At 38.4% G+C, this 27,996-nt stretch overlaps 2 protein-coding genes across 2 annotated transcripts in view; one reads left to right on the plus strand and one right to left on the minus strand.

Moving 5' to 3' along the window:
- MS4A4A (membrane spanning 4-domains A4A) overlaps nucleotides 1–27,996 on the plus strand; it is a 141,888-nt gene that overhangs the window by 7,950 nt on the left and 105,942 nt on the right. The window lies entirely within an intron of this gene.
- MS4A5 (membrane spanning 4-domains A5) lies at nucleotides 164–27,843 on the minus strand. Its single transcript, XM_003353839.4, has 5 exons — nucleotides 24,003–27,843; nucleotides 18,228–18,356; nucleotides 14,398–14,454; nucleotides 12,990–13,142; nucleotides 164–309 (listed from the first exon to the last, which is right to left on the minus strand). Exons 1-5 carry the CDS (start codon nucleotides 24,153–24,155, stop codon nucleotides 199–201), a joined length of 603 nt encoding a protein of 200 aa, XP_003353887.1. The 5' UTR covers nucleotides 24,156–27,843; the 3' UTR covers nucleotides 164–198.

Consider the following 27,996-nt stretch of genomic DNA (forward strand, 5'->3'; position numbering starts at 1 on the left):
AGGAGAGGAGCTGGCACTGCAAAAAGGCAGGATGTGGTTTATCAGCCAATATGTCCCCACACCCCCCTTCTCTTGAGTCACTCCCCTTTGCTTCAAGGAGTTGCCAGCCTTAATATTCGATGTTCCTTTGGCTTTTCCTCACAAGTGGAATTCATCTCTCAACACCATTATAACACATCTTTATTCTCGCAGTGCTAGTCAACAGCATTCCTCACGGTCATTGCAGTGAATGGGTCCCCTCAAAATTGAGAAAGACAGGGCAATGAGTAATTCAATAATGCTGAAGGCCATCAACATAATCAAAATTCCCTGTAACAGAAGAAGAAAAATAAGAGTCATGGTATTTATACAATAATGGTTTTCTGATGCACTGAGGTAGCAGTTCCCAGGGAGAGAAAGTTATCCCAGGAGTCTCAAGGAGATTTGAGGCTTAGGAAGCAAATTCATAGAGGCTCATGAGAGCATCTGTCCATTTTTTAGCACACACGTCACAGCATAGCACAGTACAGGACTGCTTTCTCAGAGACGGTCATACAGCACCATCCACTTTCTAAATTATATGTAAGAAATGCTCCATTTCACAAATGTATACATATGATAAAAATAATAAAGTGAGTGGCCTGTTGAAGGAGAAAGAAGGTTAAGAAACGTGAAAAAGCTAAAACAGAAAAAGAGAGAAAAATGGGGAAAAAGAAAACTGCAGGCTCAGAAAAAGAGGAACATGCAGAAAAAGACACATAAAAAAGGCTAATGGTAACTTCTTGTGTTCTTTGTCACTGTTAAAGACCTTTAAATTATTTTGTATTTTGGCAACTAAGCACATACAGGACTGTACATCTTGTTAGTAGCCCAGAAGCTGGACACACAAGCGTTTTGCTAGATAAACATTCTGCTACCACCCTATTTGTCTGCAGTGTTTTAACTATAAGCTGAAAAAATATTTATGTCAGAGTCACATGGTATCTCTTGGTGTAGTTAACCATAATTCACTTATTCTCCAGTGCCAGGAAATACTTTATTTCCTCTTTCCCCTTTTCTTTTCTGCTTTTTGTTTTTACCACTCTGAATAATGCTGCAGTAAGCGTTCTTACACACATACCCTTATATAAGGCAGCTGAATTGCTGTGGGGAGAGCTATGGGGGTTAAAGGTACGTTATCTTTCACACAAGTGAATGACGCCTTGCTTTCCAAAGTGGTAGCAACATTTCACATTTCTACCCCTGAGGAACAAAAGCATCCTTTTCCCCATTTGCCTGCCCGTGATAATTTTTATGACTCATTCATTTTTGCCAATCTAGTAAATGTAAATCTTAGACCATTGTTAATATAACTGGCACTTCCCTGACTACTAGTGAATTTGAGCATCACTCTTAAGTGTGTTTGGGTGCTACATTTGCATTTTTGTAAGTCGCTTCCTCAGAATCTTTGTTTTTTATTACGTTCTTGACTTTTTGTGACTTATATTTTCTCTTTGTGTATAAAAACATTAAAAGCTTGCTGTTATCTGCTTTAAAAATATTCTTCCAATTCCTTTACCATACAATTGACCCCCCTTTTTTTACTTTCTAGATCAGATATATCATATATATATATATCCACCATCCCAGTAAGTTCTCTAGCGTCCCTTCCGATTTCCCTTCCAGAGAGAACCACTATTTTGATTTCTAACACCATGTATTAAGTTTCCCTATTAATTTTGTATCTGAATTTGTCCATTATAATGAATTGAATTTCATCTGTGTTGCTACACGCATCAGTATTCTATTGTTTGAATAGTCATAGTTTGTTCAGCCCCTCCATTGCTGATAGACATTTGAATTGTTTCAAGCTTTTAATTGTTATGAAGAGATTTCCCAAGAGCAATCTCATATATATTGCTGAGAATAGAATAGGTCCATGCTTAACTTTGTTAAAAGCTACAAGATGGCTTTTAACAAAGTTTTCCAAGGAGGTTAAGCCATTTTATATTCCCACCAAAAATGTATAAGAATTCCAGATGCTTTATGTTCCCGCCAACACTTGGTTTTGCCAGTCCTTTTAATGAAAGTCCTTCTGGTGTGCATGTAGTAATGTAGTAATTTTTTCTTTTCTTTTCTTTTTTCTTTTGCTTTTTAGGGCCACACCTATGGCATGTGGACGTTCCCAGGCTAGGGGTCAAATTGGAGCTGCAGCTCCCGACCTATGCCACAGCCACAGCAACCCCAGATCTGAGCAGCCTCTACGACCTACACCACAGCTCACAGCTCATGTTAATTTTCATGGCTTTCTTTGGGAAGTAATAAAGTTGAATACATACTTAACATGCTCACTAGCTATTGATATATCTTTCTTTGGGAAGTGCTTGTTCAAGTCTTATTTATCTTTTGGCCTTCTTGTTGATTTTCAGGAGTGCTTATTATATTCGGTCAGATGCATGTATTGGAGAGATTATTTCCCATTCTGTGCCTTGCGTTTTCACTTCTTTCTTAAAAATGGAGATGTAATTGACATGTTGTGTAAGTTGAAGATGTACAAGCTGTTGATTTGATATATTTATATGTTACAGTATCGTTACCACCGTCATGTTCATTGGCGAACACTTCTATCATGTTCCATCGTTGTCATATTTTTGTGTGATGAGAATATTTGGGAGCTAATCTCCTAGCAACAAGGAAGTGTGTAATATGGTACTGTTAACAGTAATCACTATGCTGTGCTCTAGGTCTCCAGAACTTACTCATCTTCTAAGGGCAGGTTTATGCCCTTTGACCAGGGTCTTCCAAATCCCCCACCCTCAAGCCCATGGCAACTACCATTGTACTCTGTTTCTATGAATTTGGCTTTTTTAGATTCCACATATAAGTGATATCATACAGTATTTGTCTTTCAGTGTCTGACTTACCTCACTTAGCATAAAGTTCTCAAGGTCCATTCATGTTGTTGCAAGTGGTAGGATTTCCTTCTTTCTCATGGTTGAATAATATTCCATTGCATATGTGTGTACACACACACACAGACACACACACACACAGACACACACACACACACCATATTTTCTTTTTCCATTCATCTATCAATGGACAGTTAGGTTGTTTCCATGTCTTGCTATTGTAAATAATGCTGCAGTGAACATCAGGGTACACGTTATCTTTTTGAGTTAGTGTTTTAGTTCATTTTGGATAAATGTCAGAGTGGACTTGCTAGATCATATGGTAGTTTTGATATTTTTAGCAACCTCCATGCTCTTCCAGTAGTGGTTGCACTAATTTACATTCCTGCTAACAGTGCGCAAGTGTTCCCTTTTCTTCACATTCTGGCCAGTGTTTGTTATTTCTTATCTTTTTGATAATAGCCATTCTGACAGCTGTGAGATGATATCTCATTGTGGTTTTGATTTGCATTTTCCTGGTGATTCGTGATGTTGAGCATCTTTTCATGTACCTATTGGCCATATGTATATCCTCTTTGGAAAAAAATGTCTATTCAGATCCTCTGCCCATTTTTTAATTGGATTTTTTTTGCTATTGAGTTACATGATTTATTTATATTTTTTGGATATTCATTCCATATCAGATATATTATTTGCAAATATTTTCTCCTATTCCATAGGTTGACTTTTTATTTTGTTCATGGTTTTCTTTGCTGTGCAGAAGCTTTTTAGTTTGATATAGTACTGCTTATTTATTTTTGCTTCTGTTGCCTTTGCTTTTGATGTCAAATCCAAAAAAATCATTGCCAAGAAAAATGCCAAAGAGCTTACCACCAGTGTTTTCCTTTAGGAATTTCATGTATTTAGGTTTTATATTCAAATTTTTAATCTATATCAAATTTATTTTTGTGTATGGTGTTAAGATAGTGGTCCAGTTTTATTTTTTTTCATGAGGCTGTTTTTGTTTTTTTTTTATAGCACAGTTTTATTTTTTTGCATGAGGCTGTTTTTTTTTTTTTTTTTTTCACAACATCCTTTGTTGAAAAGACTGTTCCTTCCCCACTGTATATTCTTGGATCCTTTGTCATAAATTAATTGACCATATATGCATGGATTTATTTTTGGGCATTCTTTTCTGTTCCACGGATCCATGTGTCTGTTTTTATGCTGATACCATACTGTTTTGATGACTATGGATTTGTAATATGGTTTGAAAACAGGAAGTGTGTTGCCTTCAGCTTTATTCTTTCTCAAGATTGATTTGGCTATTGGTGGGTTCATACAAATTTAAGGATCTTTTTATTCTATATTTGTGAAAAATGCCATTGGAATTCTGGTAAGGATTGCATTGACTCTGTAGATTGCTTTGGGTAGTATGGACATTGTAAGGATATTAATTCTTCTAATCCACGCATAGGGGTTATCTTTCTATTTCTTTGTGTCTTCTTCAATTTCTTTAATCAGTGTCATAGTTTTCAGTGTGCCAGTTTTTTACTTCCTTGGTTAAATTTATCCCTGTATATTTTATCTTTTTAATGCATTTTTAAATGAGATTGTTTCCTTAATTTTTCTTTCTAATAGTTCATTGTTGATCATATAGCAATGCAACTGATTTTTGTTTATTGATTTTGTACCTTGCAAATTTACTGAATTTGTTTATTAGTTTTAACAATTTTTTTGTGGAGTATTTAGGGTTTTATATATATATTATCATATCATCTACAAACATACAGTTTTACTTCTCTGAACTAGATGCTTCTTCCTTCCTCTCTCCCTCCCCCCTTCCTCCTTTTCTTCCTTCCCTTTTTTCCTTTCCTTCCTTCTTCCCTTCCTTCCTCCTCCTCTCCCTCCTTTCCTTTCCTTTTCCTTTCTTTCTTTCCTTCTAACTGCTCTGGTTTTATTGCATAGGACATAGACTGTATGACTTCAATCTTCAGTATTAATTTGTAATTGTTTTATTTACCAATATATAGTAATTTTTGTTGGAATGTGCTATAAAAATGTATATTCTGTTGTTGGGTAGAGTAGACTAACTATATCTATTAGCTCTGTTTTCTCACTTTTGGTATATAAGCATTAAAATATAGAGTCTAAAGTTCTTCAAACCTTTATGCTCTTCTCAGGTAAAATTGAAACCCTTAGCAAACACAAATAACAAAAACACCATTTACTCCCTTTTCTACTTGTAGTTAATGTTGTCAGGCATTTTAAATATTTTTTAATCATACTATATATTATTATTATTACTGCATTATACAAGCAGTATTCACATGTATGTGTACACATATTTATCCCATCCTTTGTTCTTCATTCCTTGTTGCATCTCATTGTACCATCATTTTCTATCTACTTGGAGTTCATCGGGTCTACAGGAGGCAAACTCAATTTTTGTATCTGAAAATCCTTCATTTCACTTTTATTCTTGAAAGATATTTTAATGGGAAACAATAGGTTGTTGGTTGGCAGTTACTTTATCAGCACATTGAAGACATTTTTCTACAATCTTCTAGCTTTCGTTGTTGCTTTTGAGAAATTAACTGTCAGTCCAATTCCTTCCACTTTTTCCTTTTTTTAATTTTTTTAGTCTTTATTATTTTAGTTATGATTACTGACAGTTGAGAAATGCAAAGGAATCATGGTTTTTCAAATAACTCAGCAAATTGATAAAGTGCATCAAAGCATAGCATGCCAGATTGCTCTCTAAGTTCAAGGTTTTAACATAAGGTTTTTCAGATCCTTGTTATTATTCAAGATAAGACCACAGAGAACTGTTTTAACGGTAATCTTATGTTAATTCATGTAATCGGTAATCTTATTTCCAAAAATAAGACCTTTGACTGTCCCCACGACTCTTCTAGTTTGCAAATCTAACCAGTTCCTTCCTAGACTACTGTTACTCTCTCCTAAAACTACCTTATGACTAACTCCAGCTGAGGAAACCCTATTAATATCCTTTCCTGTTGAATCTGAGACTCTGTGCTCTCCCTGGATTAGCAAATTTGATAAATTCCGCTTTTAATTGACATAGATTCCCTAGTGGTCTTTGAAGTTGCCTGAACAGCCATAGAGGCCCCAGAGATGTCTAGCCAGACCCCTCACCATTATGGTCCTGGCCCTTTGACTCATTCAGTACTTATTCCACTGGATCCTTGTGATTATTGACAGACAAGCCTTCAAACACAGTATTACCAATTTTCTGTGAAAATTCGTGTTGTCATATTTCTTCATTCACTCATGGCAGCAATTAAGGGGCAAACTCCTAGAAAGACACCAACTATTAAGACTAACTCAAGAAGAAAAAAAATCATAATATCCCCATAGCAAGTAATTTTATAACTTCTCACAAAGAAAAGCCCAAGTCCATATGACTTCACCAGTGAATTCTTCCAAATATTTATAGAAAATTTAATATTATTACTTCCTAAAATTTCCCAAAAAGTGTATGAGGAAAGAGTATTTCCCAGCTCATTTCATAAGGCCAGTTTTAACCAGATACAAGAGTCAAAGACATCACAAAAAAAGACAACTGTAGATTAACATCTTTTGTAAATATAGAAGCAAAAATCTTTAACAAAATTCAAGGAAACCAAATCCAGCAATATTTAAAAAGGATTATGCACCATGACCAAGTAGGATTTATCCTGGGGACGTAAGGTTGATGTAAGATAAAAAAATAAATCAATGAAATACACCATATCCATAGAATGAAGGGCAAAAACACATGATCATCTCAATCAGTACATAAAAAGCATTTGAGTAAATTCAACAATCATTATAAAAATGTTAAACAAGCTAGGAAGAGAAAAGAACTTTCTCAACCTGATAAAGGACATCTAAAAATGTCCTCTGCCAACATCATCCTTAATGGTAAAAAATTAGATGCTTTCCTCCTAAGTACAGGAAAAAAGATAAGGCTGTCTGCTCTTGTAACTTTTTTGTTTGTTTGTTTTTTGGTCTTTTTAGGGCTGTGCCTGCGGAATATGGAGGTTCCCAGGCTAGGGGTCAAATGGGAGATACAGCTGCCAGTCTACACCACAGCCACAGCAGTGCGGTATCTGTGTCGTGTCTGTGACCTACACCACAGCCCACAGCCACACCAGATCCTTAACCACTGAACGAGGCCAGGGATCAAACCCATGTCCTCATGGATGCTTGTTAGGTTCATTAACCACTGAGCCATGACAGGAACTCATGCTCTTCAACACTGTGCTGGATGTTCTAGCCAAGGGCAGTTAAGCAGAAAAAGAAATAAAAACATCCACATTGGAAGACAAGTAAAACCATCTCAATTTTCATATATTATGACGTTGTATTTAGAAAATCCTAAGGAAACCTCTAAAAACTATTAGAAATGATAAATGAGAGCAAGATTGTAGAATATATTAATATAAACATCAACTGTATTTCAAAACACCAGCAATGAATATTGCAAAAAATAATTCCACTTATAATAGCATAAAAAAGAATAAGATAGGAATACATTTAAAAACAGATAAAAGTGTCTAAAAACTATTAAGACATTGTTGAAGGAAATTAAAGAACTAAGAAAACAAAGAGGGCCATGGATCAAACAATTTAGTGTGTTAGTGTGTTAATATTCCTCATAACTGGCCTACAGATTCAATACAATACCTATAAAAATCGTAGTTGCCTTTATTTCCCCCAGAAATTGACTAGATGAGCCTAAAATTCATATTGCAAGGACCCACGACAGCCAAAACTGTTCTAAAAACGCAGAACAAATTTGGGGAACTTGCACACCCCATTTTCAAAACTTATTATAAAGTACTATAATCAAGACAGAATGGTTCTGGCACAAGGATAGACATTATAGATCAGCAGAATAGAGTCCAAACTAAACCTTTACATTTATGCTCAGTTTATTTTCATCAAGTGTGCCATGGAAATAACACAGGTATAAAACCCAAGATCTTTTCAATAAATGGAATATTTGGCCAATATGCAAAACAATGAAGTTGGATCCTTTCCTCACACCATACACAAAAATTATCTCAAAATGGATCATATAGTTAAATGCAAGAGCTAAAGTAGGAGTTCCCGTCGTGGCGCAGTGGTTGGCGAATCTGACTAGGAACCATGAGGTTGCGGGTTCGGTCCCTGCCCTTGCTCAGTGGGTTAACGATCCGGCGTTGCCGTGAGCTGTGGTGTAGGTTGCAGACGCGGCTCGGATACTGCGTTGCTGTGGCTCTGGCGTAGGCCAGTGGCTACAGCTCCGATTAGACCCCTAGCCTGGGAACCTCCATATGCCGCGGGAGCGGCCCAAAGAAATAGCAAAAAGACAAAAAAAAAAAAAGAGCTAAAGTAATAAAACTCTTTGAAGAAAATATAAGAATACATCCTCATGACTTTGGGTTAGGCAATGATTTCTTAGACACCTCATCAGAAACTCAAGCAAGAAAAGAAAAAAATAAATTGGACATCATTGAAATTAAGAAGTTCTGTGTCACTAGGAGTTAACCTTCAAGTATGTAAATTTTATTTTATTTTATTTTTTGTCTTTTTAGGGCTGCACCTGCAGCACATGGATGTTCCCAGGCTAGTGGTATAATCGGAGCTACAGCTGCCAGCCTACACCACAGCCACAGCAACGCAGGATCTGAGCTGCGTCTGTGACCTACACCACAGCTCACGGCCACACCAGATCCTTAACCACTGAATGAGGCCAGGGATGGAACCCACGTCCTCATGGTTCCTAGTTGGATTCATTTCCACTGCGCCATGATGGGAACTCCCAGTATGTAAATTTTAAAAATCTTTTAGGTGACTAAGGCAGGCCAGAATGTGAAGTGGACCATGGCAGAGTAGTCCAACTGCATTACAAATACATGAAATAAACTCACTGCAGAGGATTGACAGTGGAGACAGGTACTTATTGAAGTTACTTTGGAATCTGTAAGAATAAATTCAAATGGAACTGTCATAAGCACAACTTCCTAAGGAGTTGTCAGCTGTATTTACTGACAGGCGGTATTTAGACTATATATGGTAAGTTTTGTTTAACTGTTCAGTTTACTTTTTTTTTTTTTTTTTTTTTTTTTTTTTTTTTTTTTAGGGGCGCAACCACCCACAGCATATGGAAGTTCCTAGGCTAGCGGTCAGATCGGAGCTGCAGCTGCCAGCCTATATCACAGACACTGCAATGCAGGATCTGAGCCGCATCTGCAGCCTATACCACAGCTCATGGCAATGCGGGATCCTTAACCACTGAGCGAGGCCAGGGATCAAACATGCATCCTCATGGATAACTAGTCAGACTCCCAACCTGCTGAGCCATGACAGGAACTCCAACTGCTAAGTTTATATTTGACTGCTATCCCATGGAGCTGTCAATTAAATATAACTTATATATCAGTTAATCAGTTATTTAGATGATAAGTTAGATTTAACTACTTCCTACTTTTAAGTTGTGTTCCACGAAGATAATCACTTAACAGTTCTGGCACCACTATATTAGTATAAACTGTAATTGAAAAGTAAATGGGTGGAAGATGGTGAGAGTCAGGCTTCTCACTGTGGAGGTGAGGGGGGATTACAGATAGTCAGCTGGGGAGGCTTTGGTGGGTCAGGTAGTCTTGTAGACATCACTATGAAACTCATGTCCAGACTAATGTAGACAGTGATGTATACATAAAGAGATATGTATTAGATGTACGTATAGACATGGGTTAGTACACTCACTCACATATATTTCCTTGCTCTGTCAGAGAGGGCCTGCAAAGCAATGATGCTCCAGTAGCCCCAAGTATACTTGGTGCATATATTTTGTTTGCTAGTATGATTCTCCAAGAGAAGGAACCAGGGCTCCTTGGAGAATTTCCGTATTCCAGGCCTGAGGCCGGGGATATACAAATGGAGCCTGAAATGTCTCATTGTGCCAGAAAGTATGGAAATGCTAAAACAAACAACCCCCCATGTATAGGGGTATATCAGAGAGTCACAGGAGACAACCGAAAGACTTCCTAATCAATGGCTAACACTGAACAATTTGCACAACAGTGTAGTTTTAGATGATAACCCAAGGTATAAAAAAATACCCACAAACCTATACTGATGTAAATAAGTAATTGAATGCATCAGTGAGTAGAAGGATAACAGACAAATCTCCTATTTAGAAGAATTTCAGATAATTTATGTAGATACTCTGTCCTCAAGGAGTTGGAGCCTAACTCCCTACTTAACTGTTGGTTGCTCATCGTGATTTCATTCCAAAAACTACATTATAGAAAGGGGAAAAGAAAAACAGTAACTTGATGTACAGACATGTGTTCAGTTTATGAAAACTCATCAAACTGCATACTTAGATATTTAAAAGTTTAAAAAGTATGTTGAACACTGTCTTTTTCTGTCGAAACCTTCATTCAAAGGCTCCCAGGAAAATCTGTTGATCGTATAAACTGCATTTACCACATTTTCTGAGGTTTAAGTCTCCACTGTATCTTGAAAAAAAAAATGAATGTAGAGAATATATAGAGTCTCAACGATGAAGTTAGTCAAAGGGTGATCCAGGTAGAGATGAGTCATTTTCTATAAACTACAACAGCAGTCTTATCTTTGAAGTACATGAGTCTGTGAAGAATTTTATGGGTCTGAATTAGAAAATGTTGAAATAATTTGAATTTAGACAGTTTATTTTGAACATAAGGACAGACTAATACCTTTGAGGCTCCTGTAATACTTACTTCCAGTTATTATCTCTCTTGAGATAAATGTTCTCACTGGCTGTTTTTATGAAGATAATCTTTTTTTTTTCACTGGTTGCTTTAAACTTTTATCTTTTCTGGATTTTCATTGTAATGTGTTGAGGTGTCTGAGATTCACTGGAGCTCTTAATTATATGGGCTAATGCTTTTCACTGGTCTAAAAATCTATCATAATTTCTCTCTCCTCTTCCCTCTGTAAATAATTCTAATCAAGTTTATATTAGACTTTTTTCCCTCTATGTTTTATATCTCTGAATCTTACTTTTGTATTCATTTTCCCCATGAAATATGATTCATTCTGATCTATCTAGTATGTAATATCAAATATGGTACCAGTTTGGTAGGAGTTTTGTAAGACTATTGGATATTATTCCCCCCAAATAGCCTTTGATTTTGCTTTTGTCAGGTGCTCAGTGCACCAAATATCAAGGCCAAATTCAGGCTTGAGCATTCTTGGTTCACCCAGTTTATTTTTTTGAGTTTGAATTTTTCAATTTATTTTTTTCTTGAAGTATAGTTGATTTGCAATGTGTTGATTTCTGCTGTACAGCAAAGTCACTCAGATACATATATATATATATATATTCTTTTAAAATTATCCTTTTCCATTATGATTTATCACTGAATATTGACTATGTACTGTGCTATGCAGCAGGACTTTGTTTTTTATCCATTCTGTATATCACAGTTTTCATCTGCTAATACCAAACTCCTAATCCATCCCTCCTCCAGTACCCCTCCCCTTTGGCAGCCAAAAGTCTGTTCTCTGTGTGTTTGAGACTGTTCCTGTTTTGTATAAGTTCATTTATGTCGTATTTTAGATTCCTCAGGTGAGTGATATCGTGTGGTATTTGTCTCTCTCTTTCTGAGTTAATTCACTTAGTATGATAATCTCTAGGTCCAAGTTGCTGCAAGTGGGATTATTTCATTCTTCTTATGGCTGAGTAATATTCCATTGTATATATGTACCATGTCTTCTCTATCCATGCCTTTGTCCATGGACACTCAGGTTGTTTTCATGCCTTGGCTATTGTAAATAGTGCTGCAATGAACACTGGGGTGCATGTATTTTTTGAGTTATAGATTTGTCCTGATAGACGCCGAGGAGTGGGATTGCAACATCATATGGCAACTTTATTTTTAGCTTTTTGAGGAAGCTCCTTACTATTTTCCATAATGGTTGCACCAATTCAAATTCCCACCCAAGTGTAGGAACGACTCAATTTATTTTAATCAAAGGATAACATCCCAGTGGAAGTGGAGGATGGGAGGAGGTTATCAGGGAATCTGGGAAGGGGCCACAATTCTCAAGCACAATTTCTTTTTCACTCTGTTCAGTAAGTTTTCTTTGCTGTTATGGGGCAGCATACTTTGTATGCCTTTTTTGCCCTTATCTGAAGCGTGTAGTCATCTATCAAGGACCCAGGTCAATGTGGGGAAGGTCTGTTTCAAAGTCTTCCTACCTGAGTGGACTCTGGGCTGTGCCTTCCTCTTCCTTTACTGCACTTAGGCTGGGAATCAGATTCCAAATGGCCTCAAGGTCTAAGCAGCTTCGTTGCTCTTTAGCATTCCATTGACAGATTTTAGGTTAGGCATTCATGTAAAGAATGATCTCCATTGCTTTTAAAGTGTTAAATTCTTTTTAATATAGCATTTTCTTTTGTTTTCAGAGAAGGGTTGATCCAAATAGCTCAATTTACAATTCCCAGAATCAGTTTCTCTATTTTCTTCTCTTCTGCCCTGGTTTTCATGGTCCTGATCCATCCAGATAGAGTTTCTTTGAATGTACCGTGTAAAATATCACTTCTATTAGGACCCCCTTTCCTCAGGTGATTAGTTTCCAGCTTTCTCAGCAATTTTTGATGGGTCTCATTGACTATTTTTTTCTTTCCATGTAGATTTATATATTTTTTTGTATTCCTTTACAGTAATTTTTGTGGCATTTTTGGAAAGAGCAGAAATAAATACTGCTTTCAATCTAACATGTTTTATCAGAAGTCCCATCTAAATGTTAAAACCAAAACCAAAAGATATTCCACACATGATTCCAATGTACATCTAGGACTGTGAACTATTACCATACTGCTGTACCTGTATTTTTCTTTTAATATATCACTTCATCTTTTGGACTATATTCACCAGTATGCATATTTTATCTCCTCTACTCTTTGGTGACTTCCTATAGGCGGGACTTAAAATGTGCTTATTTTTCTATTCCAAAATGTGCGATACTGTGATTTCTATAAATGTGAATAAAAGACATATGTCTGCAGCGTTATTTGGATGCTGCTGACTGAGGGCTAACAAGTCTTTATAACGAAACCCATCACTCCTCACCCTAAAAATGCAGCATACTTACAGTGAACAGGGTGTTAACAGACTGACACTGACTAATTTCTTCAGAATAGCCGCAAAAGAAGTTTTGGTCTAGAATGAAACCGAATACGAGGAGAACAATTCCAGCTGTTGCTGCCAGGGCACTAAGAGAGTTCATTGTTCTGCTCAGCATCATCTGAAAGAGAGTGAGAATGTAAGGCCATGACTCATGCCCAGCCCAGTCCAAAGCAATGGGTGGGGAGACTGGAGAGCAGGGTTTTAGTCACAGCTTCACGATGCCTCAAAGCAGCTGTGTAATCTTCTGTGAGTCACTTTACCTCTTTTGGCTTCAGGTCCTCATCCACAGAAATGAGAGGATCCAGTGATTTTTTTTTTTTTTTTTTGTCTTTTGTGTTTTTAGGGCCGCACCCGCAGCATGTGGAGGTTCCCAGGCTAGGGGTCGCATCGGAGCTACAGCTGCCAGCCTACACCACAGCCACAGCAACGCGGGATCCAAGCTGCATCTGTGACCTGCACCATAGCCCACCGCAATGCCGGATCCTTAACTCACTGAGCGAGGCCAGGGATCAAACCCGAAACCTCATGGTTGGTGTGTAGTCAGATTCGTTTCCACTGTGCCACGATGGGAACTTTCCAGTGAACTTTTATAACCCTTCCATCCCCCTCAAACTGCATAAGTGAGCTCCCATTTAAATTGGAGGAGGGGTGCACCCTAGACAAAAGAGGTTCTTAGGGAGTAGCCACATTACCTTGCATTTTGATGCTCTGGTAAAAGTCACGACCTAATTATATTTTTGTTTTGTGACTCTGTTTAATGAAACATTGTGTTTCTTTGTAATTTTTACTTCCTCCTAAAACTCTAAACCCAAGAGAGATGTTCTTTGCTAAAAATAATTTGTTGGTTTATAAATTAATATCTCATAAGCTTTGATTCTTTGAGAAAAGTAAAAATGCTCTACTTATAATTTGTAAGTTAAAATTTTGTATTGATTAACATGTATTATTTATTGTGAGATGCTGCTTACAAGGTTGAATTAGGTTGTCTATTCAGTGTGCTATTATATGAGTCAAACCACTGCCTTCCAGGTGTCCAGAATGCAGTAGGCACCAAAAATACAGAAAGAACAAATGAGGGAATTCCTGAAATTCTGAGACCCATTTTACCATTTGTCTGAGTAACTTGAACAAGTCATTTATTCAATGCCTCAGTGTTTAAGAATTAAACTGAATGTCCTAGGAAACTCTACTGGCACTAATGTTTTATGATTCATGGGAAAAAAAAAAAGAAGCAAATGCCATGCATTAGTGTCAGTACTTGGCAGTTCATGGAATTATGGTGATTTAATGATTTTCCAAATTCATCTTCAAGGCCAGAATGAATTATTTCAAAGTTATACATTTTTAGTAAAGGGGACATATGATACACTCACCAGAGTTTCTGTGGTTTTTCTTTCCAGTGCAACTAGAAAGGCTCCAGAATTAATGAACTGTTAAAAAGAATAAATATCTTAGTGATGTTAAAGAATTCTCATGAATAGACCTCGCCACATTTTCTTTTACATACCCTCCTTCCCGGTTCACACAATCCTCAGGGCAGTGAGAAGGGTGAGATGCCTTATATGATTGTGCACAAATGGTTGTAAAAATACTGGACTAGAAATTTGTTTTTGTCTTATCTATTTATTTGAACATGAAGATTGTTTTTAATCTTACTGTGCTTTAGTTTTCTCATTCGTCTTTCTTTTGTAGGTACTGTGGACTTGGCTTTGATATCATGACAGACTGGCGTCAAGTCAGTTTACAATCAATACAATCAAGTTTATCTTTCATTTCAGTTATTGTATTGTTCATCTTTGTTCTTTAAATCTTCTAGCTCTTTGTTAAACATTTCTTGTAACTTCTTGATGTGCACTATAACAAGGTATCACCTCATACCAGTCAGAATGGCCATAATCAAAAAGTCTACAAACAATAAATGCCAGAAGAGGGACCATTTGTGGGAACGTAAATTGGTACAACCACTGTGGAGAACAAACAGTATGGAAGTTCCTTAAAAAACGTAGAACCAGCGTATTTTCCATCAATCTCACTCCTGGGGTATATCCAGAAAAATCATAATTTGAAAAGATACATCAACCCCAGTGTTCACTGCAGTACCATTTACAAAAGCCAAGACATGAAAGCAACTAAATATCCATTGACAGAGGAATGGATAAAGAAGATGTGGTACATATATACAATAGAATCTTACTCGGCCATAAAAAAGAATGAAATAATGCCACTTGCAGCAACAGGGTTGGACCTAGAGATTATCATACTAAATGGAATAAGTCAGACAAAGACAATATCATATAATATCACTTATATGTGGAATCTAATAAAAATGATACAAATGAACTTATTTACAAAATAGAAACAGATGTATGTGTAACTGAATCACTTTGCTGTACACCTAAAACTAACACAACATTATAAGCCAACTCTACTCCAATAACATTAAGTAAAATGTTCCCCTTGTGGTGCAGCAGAAATGAATCCAACTAGGAACCATGAAGTACGGGTTCAATCCCTGGCCTCACTCAGTGGGTTAAGGATCTGGTGTTGCCATGAGCTGTGGTGTAGGTCACAGACATGGCTCAGATCTGGCATTGCTGTGGCTATGGTGTGTAAGCCAGCAGCTGTAGCTCCAATTAGACCCCTAGCCTGGGAACCTCCATATGCCATGGATACAGCCCTTAAAAAAAGCAAATAAATAAATAAAATTAAATTAAGTAAAAAATGGAATCTCCCTCATACCCATTTGCAATTCGTGTGTTTGTTTGAATGAGAACACAGAGTTGCAGCTGATATGCTGGTAATTCTGAAAAAAAAAATCCCTTTAATTTTCACGTAGGGAAGTTGTATGTGGTAGCATCATTGTCTACTAGAAACTTCAAATCTGATTCTAGCATATCCGTTTTAAAATTTCTGTTCCCATGGACTGGTATTTCTTCCGCTTCGTCCCTCCACTCTCACGTTCTGTGCTGAACTCAGAGTTCTCAGAATAGAAGATGTCCTTCCATACCTTAAGCTGCTAGCCCACGTTTCTCCTTGGCATGTGCAAGATAGCCCCACCCCTCACCCAGCCACCCCTCAGTCCTTTCCTGTGTATGTGTCCTCACCCAATTAACGATTCATCCTTTAAAACTCAGTCAAGCTGGGATATCTCTGGACAGCCTCCCCTCTGTCTTGCAGTTGTCTTTCCAGTAGAGTCAGCTCGTGTGTCCTTTATCGCCACTCCTCTCGCCATATGCTAGTTGATGACTCTACTCAACAGAGACCTTGAGACCAGGGACTGCCCTTCCCCTGAATCCCCGCAGGTTGCGCATCCTCTGGGACCACAATAATGATTAGTCAGTGTGATTAAGTAAGTGCTTCTGATAAGTCTTCCCTGCTTCTTCACTTCTCTAAAGAGTAAATTGATCTTTCATCTCTGCTTGTAAAGCACTGTCTGCACCTCTGTGATATCATTTATCAAGTACCTTGAAATGACCTGTTAGCCTGTTTTCTTTCTTGCTAGATTTAAGAGCCATTTGAAGGAAGGGCCCAAGGATTATTCTTTTTCTTTCTTTCCTTGTTTCCCCCAGTTTTACTGAGATATAATTGCCATACAGCATTGTATAAATTTAGGATGTACAGTGTAATGATTTGACTTATGTATATCGTGGAATGATTACCATAATAAGTTTAGTTAACATCCATCCATTATCTCATATAGGTACAACAAAAAGGAACAAGAATGCAGAATTTTTAAAAAAATTCCTTATGATAAGATGGAGTTCCTGGTGTGGCTTAGCAGGTTACAGGCCTGACTAGTATCCATGAGGATGTGGGTTCAGTCCCTGGCCTCACCCAGTGGGTTAAGGATCCGGTATTGCTGTGAACTGTGGTGTGGGTCACAGATGCAGCTCAGATCCCTCATTGCTTTGGCTGTGGTGTAGGCTGGCAGATGCAGCTCTAATTAAAACCCTAGCTTGGGAACTTCCACATGCCCACAGGTGCGGCCCTAAAAAGCAATAAAATAAAATAAAAATTAAAAATTCTGGAGTTCCCATCATGGCGCAGTGGTTAACGAATCCGACTAGGAACCATGAGGTTGCAGGTTCAGTCCCTGCCCTTGCTCAGTGGGTTAATGATCTGGCGTTGCCGTGAGCTGTGGTGTAGGTTGCAGACGCGGCTTGGATCCTGTGTTGCTGTGGCTCTGGCGTAGGCTGGTGGCTACAGCTCCGATTCAACCCCTAGCCTGGGAACCTCCATATGCTGTGGGAGCGGCCCAAAAAATAGATAAAAAAAAAAATTCCTTGTGACGAGAACTCTTAGGATCAACTCTCTTAAACATTTTCCTGTATATCATATAGCAGTGTTAACTATAGTGATCATGTTGTCTGTTTCCTTTCTGGAATAACTGGAAGTTTGTGCCTTTTGACCACCTTCATCAGATTCCCTCACATCCTTCCAATAATGACAAATCTGATCTCTTTTTTAGATTCCACGTGTAAATGAGATCATACAGTACTTGTCTTTGTTTGACTTACTTCACTTAGCATAATGCCCTCAAGTTTCACAAGTTGGCAGGGTTTCCTCATTTTTTAGTGAATGAACCTGAACAATATTCCATTTTGTATACACACATACACACACACACACATATAGGACTGTATTATATGTATATACACACACACATCCCACACATCCCACATCCCACAACTTCTTTATCCATTTATCCATTAATGGACACTTGTGTTGTTTCCATGTCTTGACTGTTGCAAATAATGCTGCTGTGAACATAGGGGTGCAGATATCTCTTTGACAGTGCGGTTTTATTTCCTTTGGAAGTGTTCCCAGAAGTGAAATTGTTGGGTCTTATGGTAGTTCTATTTTTTAATTTTTTGTGGAACCTCTATACTGTGTTCCATAATAAGGCCCCATATGTTAATGACCTTTGACTTCTCATTGCCTTCCTCTGTGTATCTGTCTTATGATAGGTAGGAAGTCATCTTGAATGAATGAATAGACAAATAATGTCAAGACCTGAAGAAGTATTCCCAAGGGAAATCTCAAGACCCAATGATGGAATATAAGCAACTCTGATGAATTAATGGGGAATTAATCTTATTTTCATTTTTCAAAGTATATCATACAAATGCTCATTTCATTACTAAGATTTCCCTAATATCCCTGTGGGCATAGCTTCAAATTGAACTTGCCTGACTCTACTCACCAGAACAGAGCTCCAGAATGGATATCCTGAAAGAAATATAAAGGGGAACCTTGGGTATGGTTTTTCAAAGGCGAAAAGTAAAACAATTCCAAAAGAAAAGTTCATCAGTCCAAACAGGATCTGGATAGTCTGTAAATAGAGGAAAACGTCATGGTGAGGAAAAAGCAAAATAGTGGGTTTCCTTTTTGAAAATTTAGATCTCTTTTTGGTTAAAAGGACTTGGCAATTACCCCCTTTTATAAATACGGAAAGTATAGTAGAAGCTTCTTTACAGTGATAGTAGATGCTTCTAAAGATATTTTCCTTTTTAAAAAAACTTTTTACAGCCACACCTGCAGCATGTGGAAGTTCCTTGGCTAGCAGTTGAATCGGAGCTGAAGCTGCAGGCCTCCGCCACAGCCACAGCAACACCAGATCTGAGCTGCATCTGCAACCTATGTTGCACCTTGCAGCAATGCCAGATCCTTAACCCACTGAGAGAGGCCAAGGATCAAACCCACATCCTCACAGACACTATGTGGGGTTCTCTACTCACTGAGGCACAGCAGGAGTCCTACAGATATTTTCTTGATCTTTTTATCTTGTGTTGGTAATACATAAAATGGTCTAAATCAGCACTTCTGAAAATGTAGCCCATGGATTGTCAATATTAGGATCACCTGGGAATTAGAGCTGCAAACTCTTACGTCCTACCCTCTACTCACGGAAGACAATCTCCACGTGTGTCTGAGAGGTCTGTGTCTTAAAGTCTCTAGGCATCAGGGAAATGCAAATTAAAACCATAAAGAGATATCGCCTCACAGCTGTTAGACTGGCTGTCATCAAAAAGACAAGCTAGCAAAGGCTAGTGAGGATGCGGAGAGGAGGGACCCCTGTGCACTGTTGATGGGGATGTATCACTATGGAAAATAGTATAGAGATGCCTAAAAAATGGGACATAGTACTAACGTGTGATCCAGAAATTCCACTGCTGGTTATATATCCAAAGGAAATGCATTCACTGTCTGGAAGAGATAATCTGTGCTTCATGTTCATTGCCTCATTATTAACAATAGGCAAGACATGGAAACAGCCTAAGTGTCTACTGACACATGAATGGATAAAGACAATACACACACACGCACATATATATTATATACATATACATATATGTATATGTGTGTGTGTGTGTATTGTCTTTACCCACTAGTAGACAATGAATTATTATTCAGTGATAAGAGGGAAGGGAATCCTATTGTTTACAACATGGATGGGCCTTGTGGGCATTATGCTAAGTGAAGTAACTCAAAAGAAAAGTCAAATACTATATGATCTCCTTTATATGTTGAATGTATTTAACTTTGAACTCACAGAAACAGAATGGTGGTTGCCAGGGACCGAGGGGCTGGGGAAATGGGGAGATGTCGGTCCCCCATTCTGAGTCCTGGGACTCTAAGGTTCAGTATAATGACTGCAGTTAACAGTACCTACTGTGTACTTGAAAGTTGCTGTGAGAGCCGAGCTTTAATGTTCTCACCACTCCCATAATAATGAAAACATTAATTATATGGGATGAAGAATATGATAACTAACCTCATTGTGGTAAACCTTTTGCAGTGTATATGTACATCCAGTCAACACACCGTACACCTTAAATTTTCACAATGTTATATGCCAGGATGTCAGCTACATCTCAGAAAAGCTAAGGGAAAAACCCTCAATATCTTTAGCATATGAAGTTTGAGACACACAAAATTCTCAGCCACTGTACCAGCCTGGCCTCAGGCAGAAGTGAGACTGTCAGAAATCCCTCCTGCTGATGACAGTCTGGAGGGCCTGTGGAGGTATCATCACATCCCGGGGCCCAGAGCACTCCCCATTATTTCTGCATCTTATTCTGTTTTGTTTTTTTCTTCCCCATGCCACACTTGTGATGCTCTACAACGCCAAGCAGTGGTTTGAACAAATGCCGGGAAGGATGATGAGAATAACATGCAGAAGGGAAGGTATAGGATGTGATGAGTCTGTGTCTTCCGTCTTCATTCATTCTCAGTCCACCTTCTCAGACAGTGATCTCAATCACTCCCATAACAGCTGCAGCTTTTGAGTAGGTGAGCTGTAAATGTTATCAGTATCCTCAATTCCAGACACATTTTTAGCTCTCATCGAACACCCTCCCTTGAATGTTCCACTCTTTCCCCTTGTATTCAGTGCGTCCAGAAACAAGTTCACCTTTCTTCCTTTAAACCTTGTCATCTTTCTCCCTTTTCCGTCTTTGCGTTTAGCACCACCTTTTTCTTAGGCTTGAGGTGTTTTTTGTTTTTTCTTTTTAGGGCCGCGCTTGTGGCATATGAAAGTTCCCAGGCTAGGGGTCCAATCAGAGCTGCAGCTGCCAGCCTATACCACAGCCACAGGAACCTGGGATCCGAGCCACTTCTTCAACCTGTACCACAGCTCATGGATCCTTAATCCACTGAGCAAGGCCAGGGATCAAACCCACATCCTCATGGATACTAGCTGGGTTTGTAACCTGCTGAGCCACAGTGGAAACTCCCAGGTTTGAGGTCTTAATCTGATCTTCTCATGTCCTTTGATCCCCAACAATCAAAAAGTAGCCAAGCTTTCCTCTTCTCTTTACTTGCAGGATCATAAATATTCAGGTTTTTTTCTTTCATTTTTGCTGTTGTGCCAGTGTTGGGACACCTGTTTTATACGGCCGGAGTCCCTCTCCTATGTAGGTACCTATGCACAAATATTTCTGGCCTTTCTCGACTCACAGTTGGTAAGTTTCAAAATAGTTGGATAATGAGAACATAACCCACTCCCCTTCTCCCCTTGAGAGTGAGCTTTTACAGCAGGCACCCATTTGCTTCTGCTTCTCGATGCAAGAGCAAATGCTGCTTTTGCAAAGGGAAAGCCTGATGTTTGAGGAGTAGGTTCAACTCAGTAGCTACTATGTATTCACCTAAATTATTAAAAATGTTTTCTAACTGGCCTTTCTGCACTGGCCTCTTTTTCCCCTCTTCCAGTGTTGTATCAGAGTTAAGTGAGATTGCAAAACAGATTTCCGACCTGATTACTTTTCTCTGTAGTGTTTGAAACATAGCTCCCAAGTGTCGTGGTCATCAGATTCACTCAGAGAAGTATTAAGAAATGGTTTCTAGCCCCCGCCCCGCCCCGCCAAACTCCCTCAGAATTGCCCTCCAGTAGTTCTGGAATGAGGCCTAGAGACTTGGTGTATGTTTTATAAAGCTCCTTAGGCTATTTTGTTAATTTTAGAGTTTGGAAACTACTTGTATGCATGATAAGATCTAAGTAAGGATGAGATATAAGATTCTTGGCCATTAGGTCTCCAAATTATGTTACTGGTTGTTTCCTCCACCGCTTGGTTTTTTAACTGTCTTTCTTAACATCGTGGTAAAATGTACACACCGTAACATTTACCGTATTTACCATTTCATTTAAATTAATAAGCTTTACTTTTAAAGGCAGTTTTAGGTTCAGAGAAAAACTGAATGGAAAGGGCACTTTCTCAACCCACAGGGGGTTTCCACGTATCCCCGCCCCCTTTCTTCACATCCTCCCCCACTATCAACAGCCCCCATCAGATTGTACATTTGTTACAGTTGAGGAAACAGCACTGACTCATCCTTATCAACCGAAGTTGGTAGTTTACGTTGGGCTTCACTCTTTGTGTTGTATTCTAGGGGGCTTGGTAAACATATAATGACATGTATCTGCCATTATATTATTGTACAGAATAGTTTCCCTGTCCTAAAAACCCTCTGTCTTCTGTCTATTCATCCCAGCTCCCTTCATCTCCTGGAAACCACTGATCTCTTTATCATTTCTATATTTTGGCTTTTCCAGAATGTTATGCAGTCGGAGTCATGTAGTTGGCAGCGTTTATAGGCTGGCTTCCTTCACTTAGGAGTGTGTGTTCTCTTCCTCCCTGGCCCTTCATGGCTTGATGGCCTATTTCTTTTTAGTGCTAAATAATATTCCATTGAATGGATGTACTAAGGTTTATTTATCCATCCCAATTATTTCTTATTTCTTACTTTGTATTTTTTAATCCTCTCACACGTTTTAAGCTGAGTTTGTTTTCTCCCAGCTTTCCTTTGCCATTTCTGAGTGATGCTGTCATTGGCTTTTATCCATGGTGCTTTCATCATCTAGAATATTCTGCTCTCCCCCCCCATTAAAATTCCATCACTTCTTCAATGTCCAGCTTTGCCCTTGTGTTGTCTCATCCCTTTTAGCTTGAAGTAACTGTTTACCCTCTAGGTCCTGCTGCCCCATCAGCAACAGCATTTAGTTGATGCTACATGGAAGTGTAGTTATAACTCTTTTCATTTTATTAGTTTTAAATTATTTATTCTCTTTAGTGAGAAAAACTAGATTTTATTCATTTCCATAGGGTTTAACATAGTTTCTTGCACATAGTTTAATACATATTTGTCAAAATAATTTGTTAACACAGTTTAGACTGATGACCCCATTCTACATGTCAGGGAGCCATCTTTCTCTACTCATCTTTTTTTCCAAAAAAAAAATTAATTTCTTTCTGTTTTTCATTCTTGGAGTCTGGGGATTAAGAGGATCTTTTCTAAGCTGTGGGCGGTATTATAGCCTCAACCATACCTGAATCCCCACATTGCCTGAGAAAGGAGGATTGGTAGATAAAAGATAATCAATATTAATGAGGGATAGCTGGATGGATAGATGAAGACTTACAGTATTAAGGGGATTTTCCGCAAAGGCCCCACATATAGTAATACCATATCATGTTATCAAACTGAATTTTGATTTTTCATTGGGAAAATATAAAACTATAGGACTCGGAGTTCTGTCGTGGCTCAGCAGTTAGCGAACCCGACTAGCATCCATGAGGATGCAGGTTCGATCCCTGGCCTCCGTCAGTGGGTTAAAGATCCAGCATTGCCGTGAGCTGTGGTGTAGTCACGGACATGGCTCAGATCCCAAGTTTCTGTGGCTGTGGCATAGGCCAGCGGCTACAGTTCTGATTGGATCCCTATCCTGGGAACCTCCATATGCCTCAGGTGTGGCCCTAGAAGACAAAAAAGACCAAAATAAATAAATGAATAAATAAATAAATACTATAGAACTCAACAACCAGGATACACAAGGAATTCCCTACTTGTAACTTTTAAGAGCCCAGGGATCTTGGCTTATTCATTTAACATTTTCCTTTCCACAGAACCTTTTATGTAACTGATAGAGAAATGTGATACCCACTTCTTTAATTTAATGGAAATAAAGTGGCTCCTACTTAAAACATTGTGCCACCAGCGTTCCCATTGTGGTTCAGTGGGTTAAGAACCCGACTAGTATCCATGAGGATGTGGGTTCAATCCCTGGCCTTGCTCAGCGGGTATATTTCTTTTCATCTCTCCTCAGCACTGCCCCTATCTTATTTCAGGCTTATATAACAAAGTAGCATAGACTAGTGGCTTATAAACAATAGACATTTATTTCTCATAGTTCTGGAGTCTGGAAGTCAGAGGTCAAATTGCCAGCATGGTTGGGTTCTGGTGAAGACCTCTCCCAGGCTGCAGAGTTCTAATTTTTCTGTTGTATCCTGATATAATGGAAGGAGAGCTAGCTTTCTGAGTACTAACCCCTCATGAAGACTCCACCATCATGAACTAATTACCTCCTCAAATACCATCACATTGAGATTATGGTTTCAAATATGAATTTGGAGGATAACAAACATTAGCTTCATATCAACATACTCTCAGTGGAGGTTACATTATGGCAAATCTTACTTACCCCTAAGATTTTCATTCTTTTAGTAAGCATTTCTGGAAAGGGCATGCTAGACTCATAGGTTGTGCCTGTAAGTTCCGTTGACTGATATTCAGGAACAGTGATCTCTGGAGGAAATATCAGAAACACAGGATGGTGTGCAGCGTTTGAATCCATGATGGTGTAGTTGAGATTTTGAAGTGAAAAAATGATTTGGCTGATGTTTCCGTCTAGATCATATTCTTCCCCTGTACCATGGCTGCCTGGAGCACTAGCATTGTTGTGCCTTGTTGTGGAATTATAGAACCATGGCGTCACAGAGTCATGGAATCTCAGGACTGGTTGAGATCTCAAGAAAAAAGGCCCAGAATTGGGATCAGAGGATCTGATTGGTTGTCCAGATTCAGTTAGGACCTCACTGTGACCTTGGGCAAGTCACATCCTCTTCTCTTGATTTCAGCTTCTTCACATGTACATCGATCGGGTCAGATGGCATGGTCTATAAAGACATTCCAGTTCTCAAATAAATGAGTATTGTGAACACTTATTCTAATTCTCTCTCGTCAGACAGGTAGAGGACAAATCCTCTCAGGCCACAGAATTCATTAGTTACTTCATGTAGCAGACGTGGCATCTATTTAGCTAGTCCCTATATTTTTTCACATTTTTGCAAAAATTTCATTCTTAACAACAGTGAAAATTACATGCATAAGATATATTTAAAGTTATAATGAACTTGTCTAGAAATATAATTTTATAACATTTGAAGTCTAGAAGTTCAGAAATACTATCCTTCTGGCCTTGCTAATAGAATGTCCTCTGTAGATTTCTAGTCTCATGTTAATTTGAAGTGTTATGTCACTAATGTTCTCATTCACAAGAGACAGTTTAATGAATACCCAGACACGACAATTACACAAACTCACATGGTGTAATTCCAAGGATGTTCACTTGTGGTTTTTGAACAAACCACTTTAAAACCCAGTGGCTTCAAACAACCACCTTTGGTTCTGCTCTCAATTCTGTGGGTTCTATGGGTGGTTCTACTGGTTGGGTCCAGCTCAGCCCTTCTCTACCAAGTTTTTTCATGTGTCCATGATTAACTAGTGGAGTAACCAGATCTAGATGATTTAGTATGGCCTCAGTCGCATGTCTGGCAGTTGGCAGATGCTTGGTTCTCCTCTGATTCACAAATGTTTTTCAAACGTCTGCTGAATCATGTGTGCCAGTGTCCCACTGACCTAAGCAAATGGCATGGACAACCCAGATTCAAGGGGTAAGAAAATAGACTCCATATATTCAGGGACAGGTCTGTACAGTCATTTTGCATGGATGAAGGGAGGGGAATTGTGTACATTTATATACTCATCCTCTTTCATTTCCTATTAAGATCAGGTCTTCCTAAATTGAAAATCCTAATGTGGCAGCCATTTGGCAATTAGAACATTTTAAGAGACCATCACCCGTGCAAATTCTTTTCTCTGAATTTACCTTCTCTCATTCAATTTTTCCATGGATATAGAATTTGAATGGTGATCACCCTTTATGAAAATCCTCTGATACTGGGTTAGTGTTCCCTGAGTTAAGCAAACTCTGTTCCAAATACTTTATGATTTACCATTTCCATCCTCATCACTCATGTTTTCCTCTGGACCTTTTCCAGTTTCTCTCCCCCCACCCTGTCTCCTCCCACACCTCTGTAAGCATGATGCCTAAAACAATGTAGTAATAGCTATCTGATATAAGATAATTGTTCTTATTATGCTTGAATTCAAGTGAATTCTCAAGATATAGTGGAAGACTCAATTCGTAGAGCTTAAAAACTTAGAATTAATTTGAAGCCGTTTTGTTTATGGAGGTCTTGGCTAAATTATACTATAACTTATATATTCATGTTAACATTTATATTGATTAAAACATTGCATCTCTTATTCAAAAATGGGCATACTAATTGTTACCGTGTCGTGTAGGGTTATTGTAAATGAATTGTAAAGTATCTGGCATGTAGTGGATGCTAATAGATTGTAATAATAAAGATAATCGGAATAAGTATTGTTTCCATTATTGTCACCACATTAATCGTGGTGGCTAGATGCTTTATTTTGCTCTATGTTTGCATTATTTCTAAAGTTCATTTTGGTTGGCTCATCAGCTAAATGTCCTCTGCCTTTTTGTGTGATCAGCTATAACAACATGGGAATGTCACACTGAGTTAGTCCAGAAGTTATTTTCTCCATTTCCAGATGGCTATGGAACCTCATAACCTTTTGATAATACATCCTCTGCCCACAGATTCACGGGTAACATGCTGTGTGCTACTTTTCATCCTTCACATACCCTTAGATTTCTTCTTAGTTTCCAGTCTGTCAAAGCCTACTCTTTTCATGGGATTTACTCTAGCTGTAAGTTGGTCTGTGGAATAATGTAGAATATAACTGTATTCCTCAGTGTTCCCAAATCAAGACTTTTTGAAGCTTCATGTTGCTAGTTCGTCCAGGGAAGTTATGATGATACAAGTGATCAAAGTTTTCTTGAGTTGTAGTCAGTGGGATTAAGCTTCTCCTTCTCACAGATAATTCTGATTCCCTTGCTAGATAGTTCCAAGAAAGGCTCTCTTTGCTCTTTCTCTTATTCTTTTCCTCCTGAAACTGAAGCTCAATTTTATTTAAATTCCTCATCTTTCTCTCTGTTGCAGAATCTCCCCCTTTTAAACATCTGTGCGCTAGAAAGTACAGCAGTTTCGGTCAACCACTGTGAGCACATGTCAGGGGTTCCCAGATCCTCCCTTTTTCTCTCACGGTTTATTATATAAATAATCATGGCTCCAGATCTTATCCCATTGTCCTTCCCAAAAATATCTTGGAAGGGATGAGTGGATACGAGGCAAGGAGAGCAATTTGGGCTTCTGTTTTATTCTGTGGTCTCAGTCTCTTGATTTCCTACTTCTGTTGAATTCTTAGTTTTTACTGCATGTCTGGGCATCTATATATGATGACTCTTTTCCTCACTGCATTTTTCTAGCTATTATCATCCTGATTCTTCACTCCCCTACAGTGGTGTTAACACAGTATTAAATATATATAGCATATTTAAAATAATAATAGCAAGCACCTTCACAGTATCTACAAAGATAGGCATTAAGGATTTTCCACTGGCTGTATCATAAGCTTTTAAAAATTCCTGTTCTTTGCCTCATATACAGATATTAGAGCTTCCCTTTGTGACTACGAATTCTCAAAAAAGCGAAGATACTTTGTTTCATGTGGTCAGATAAGTTTTTTACCCCTTGCTCCCTTCCCTACCCTCCAAGAAAAAAAAAAAAAAAAGAGTGTGTATTAGTCTGCATGAGCTGCCATAACAAAATACTATGGGCTGGATGATTTAAGCAACATAATTTGACTTTTCATGGTTCTGGAGGGCAGGAAATCTGAAGTCAATGTGTTGGCTGATTCATCTCCTGGTGAGCGTTCTTTTCTTGGCTTGCAGATAGCTCTTTTCTAGCCACATGCCCACATGTCCTTTCTTCAATGTGCACATAGAGAGAGAACAGACTAAACTCTCTGGTGTTCCTTTTTATAATCCCATAATAAGGTTCTCCATCCTCATGGCTGCATCTAAACCTAATTACCTCCCAAAGTCCCAGTCTCCAGATAGCATCACATTGATGTTAGGGTTTTGACTATGAATTTTATTTGGAGGGGTATGTAATTCATTCCATAGCAGGGAGATAATTTGTATAATTTAGAATAAAGAGAGAGAGATTTTGTCAGCATAAAATATATGAAATTTATGCCACAAGAAGCAGTAATTTTTGCAAAGATAATTTATTTTGGGGTTTTTTGTTTGTCTGTTTTTTGCTTTTTAGGGTCACGTGTATGGCATTTGGAAGTTCCCGGGCTAGGGGTTGAATTGGAGCTGCAGCTGCCAGCCTACACTGCAGTCACAGCAATGCAGGATCCTTAACCCAGTGAGCGAGGCCAGGGATTGAACCCGAATCCTCATGGATTTTAGTTGGGCC

This window comes from Sus scrofa, chromosome 2 (genome assembly GCF_000003025.6).
Source record: "Sus scrofa isolate TJ Tabasco breed Duroc chromosome 2, Sscrofa11.1, whole genome shotgun sequence".
In the NCBI taxonomy this organism is placed as follows: domain Eukaryota; kingdom Metazoa; phylum Chordata; class Mammalia; order Artiodactyla; family Suidae; genus Sus; species Sus scrofa.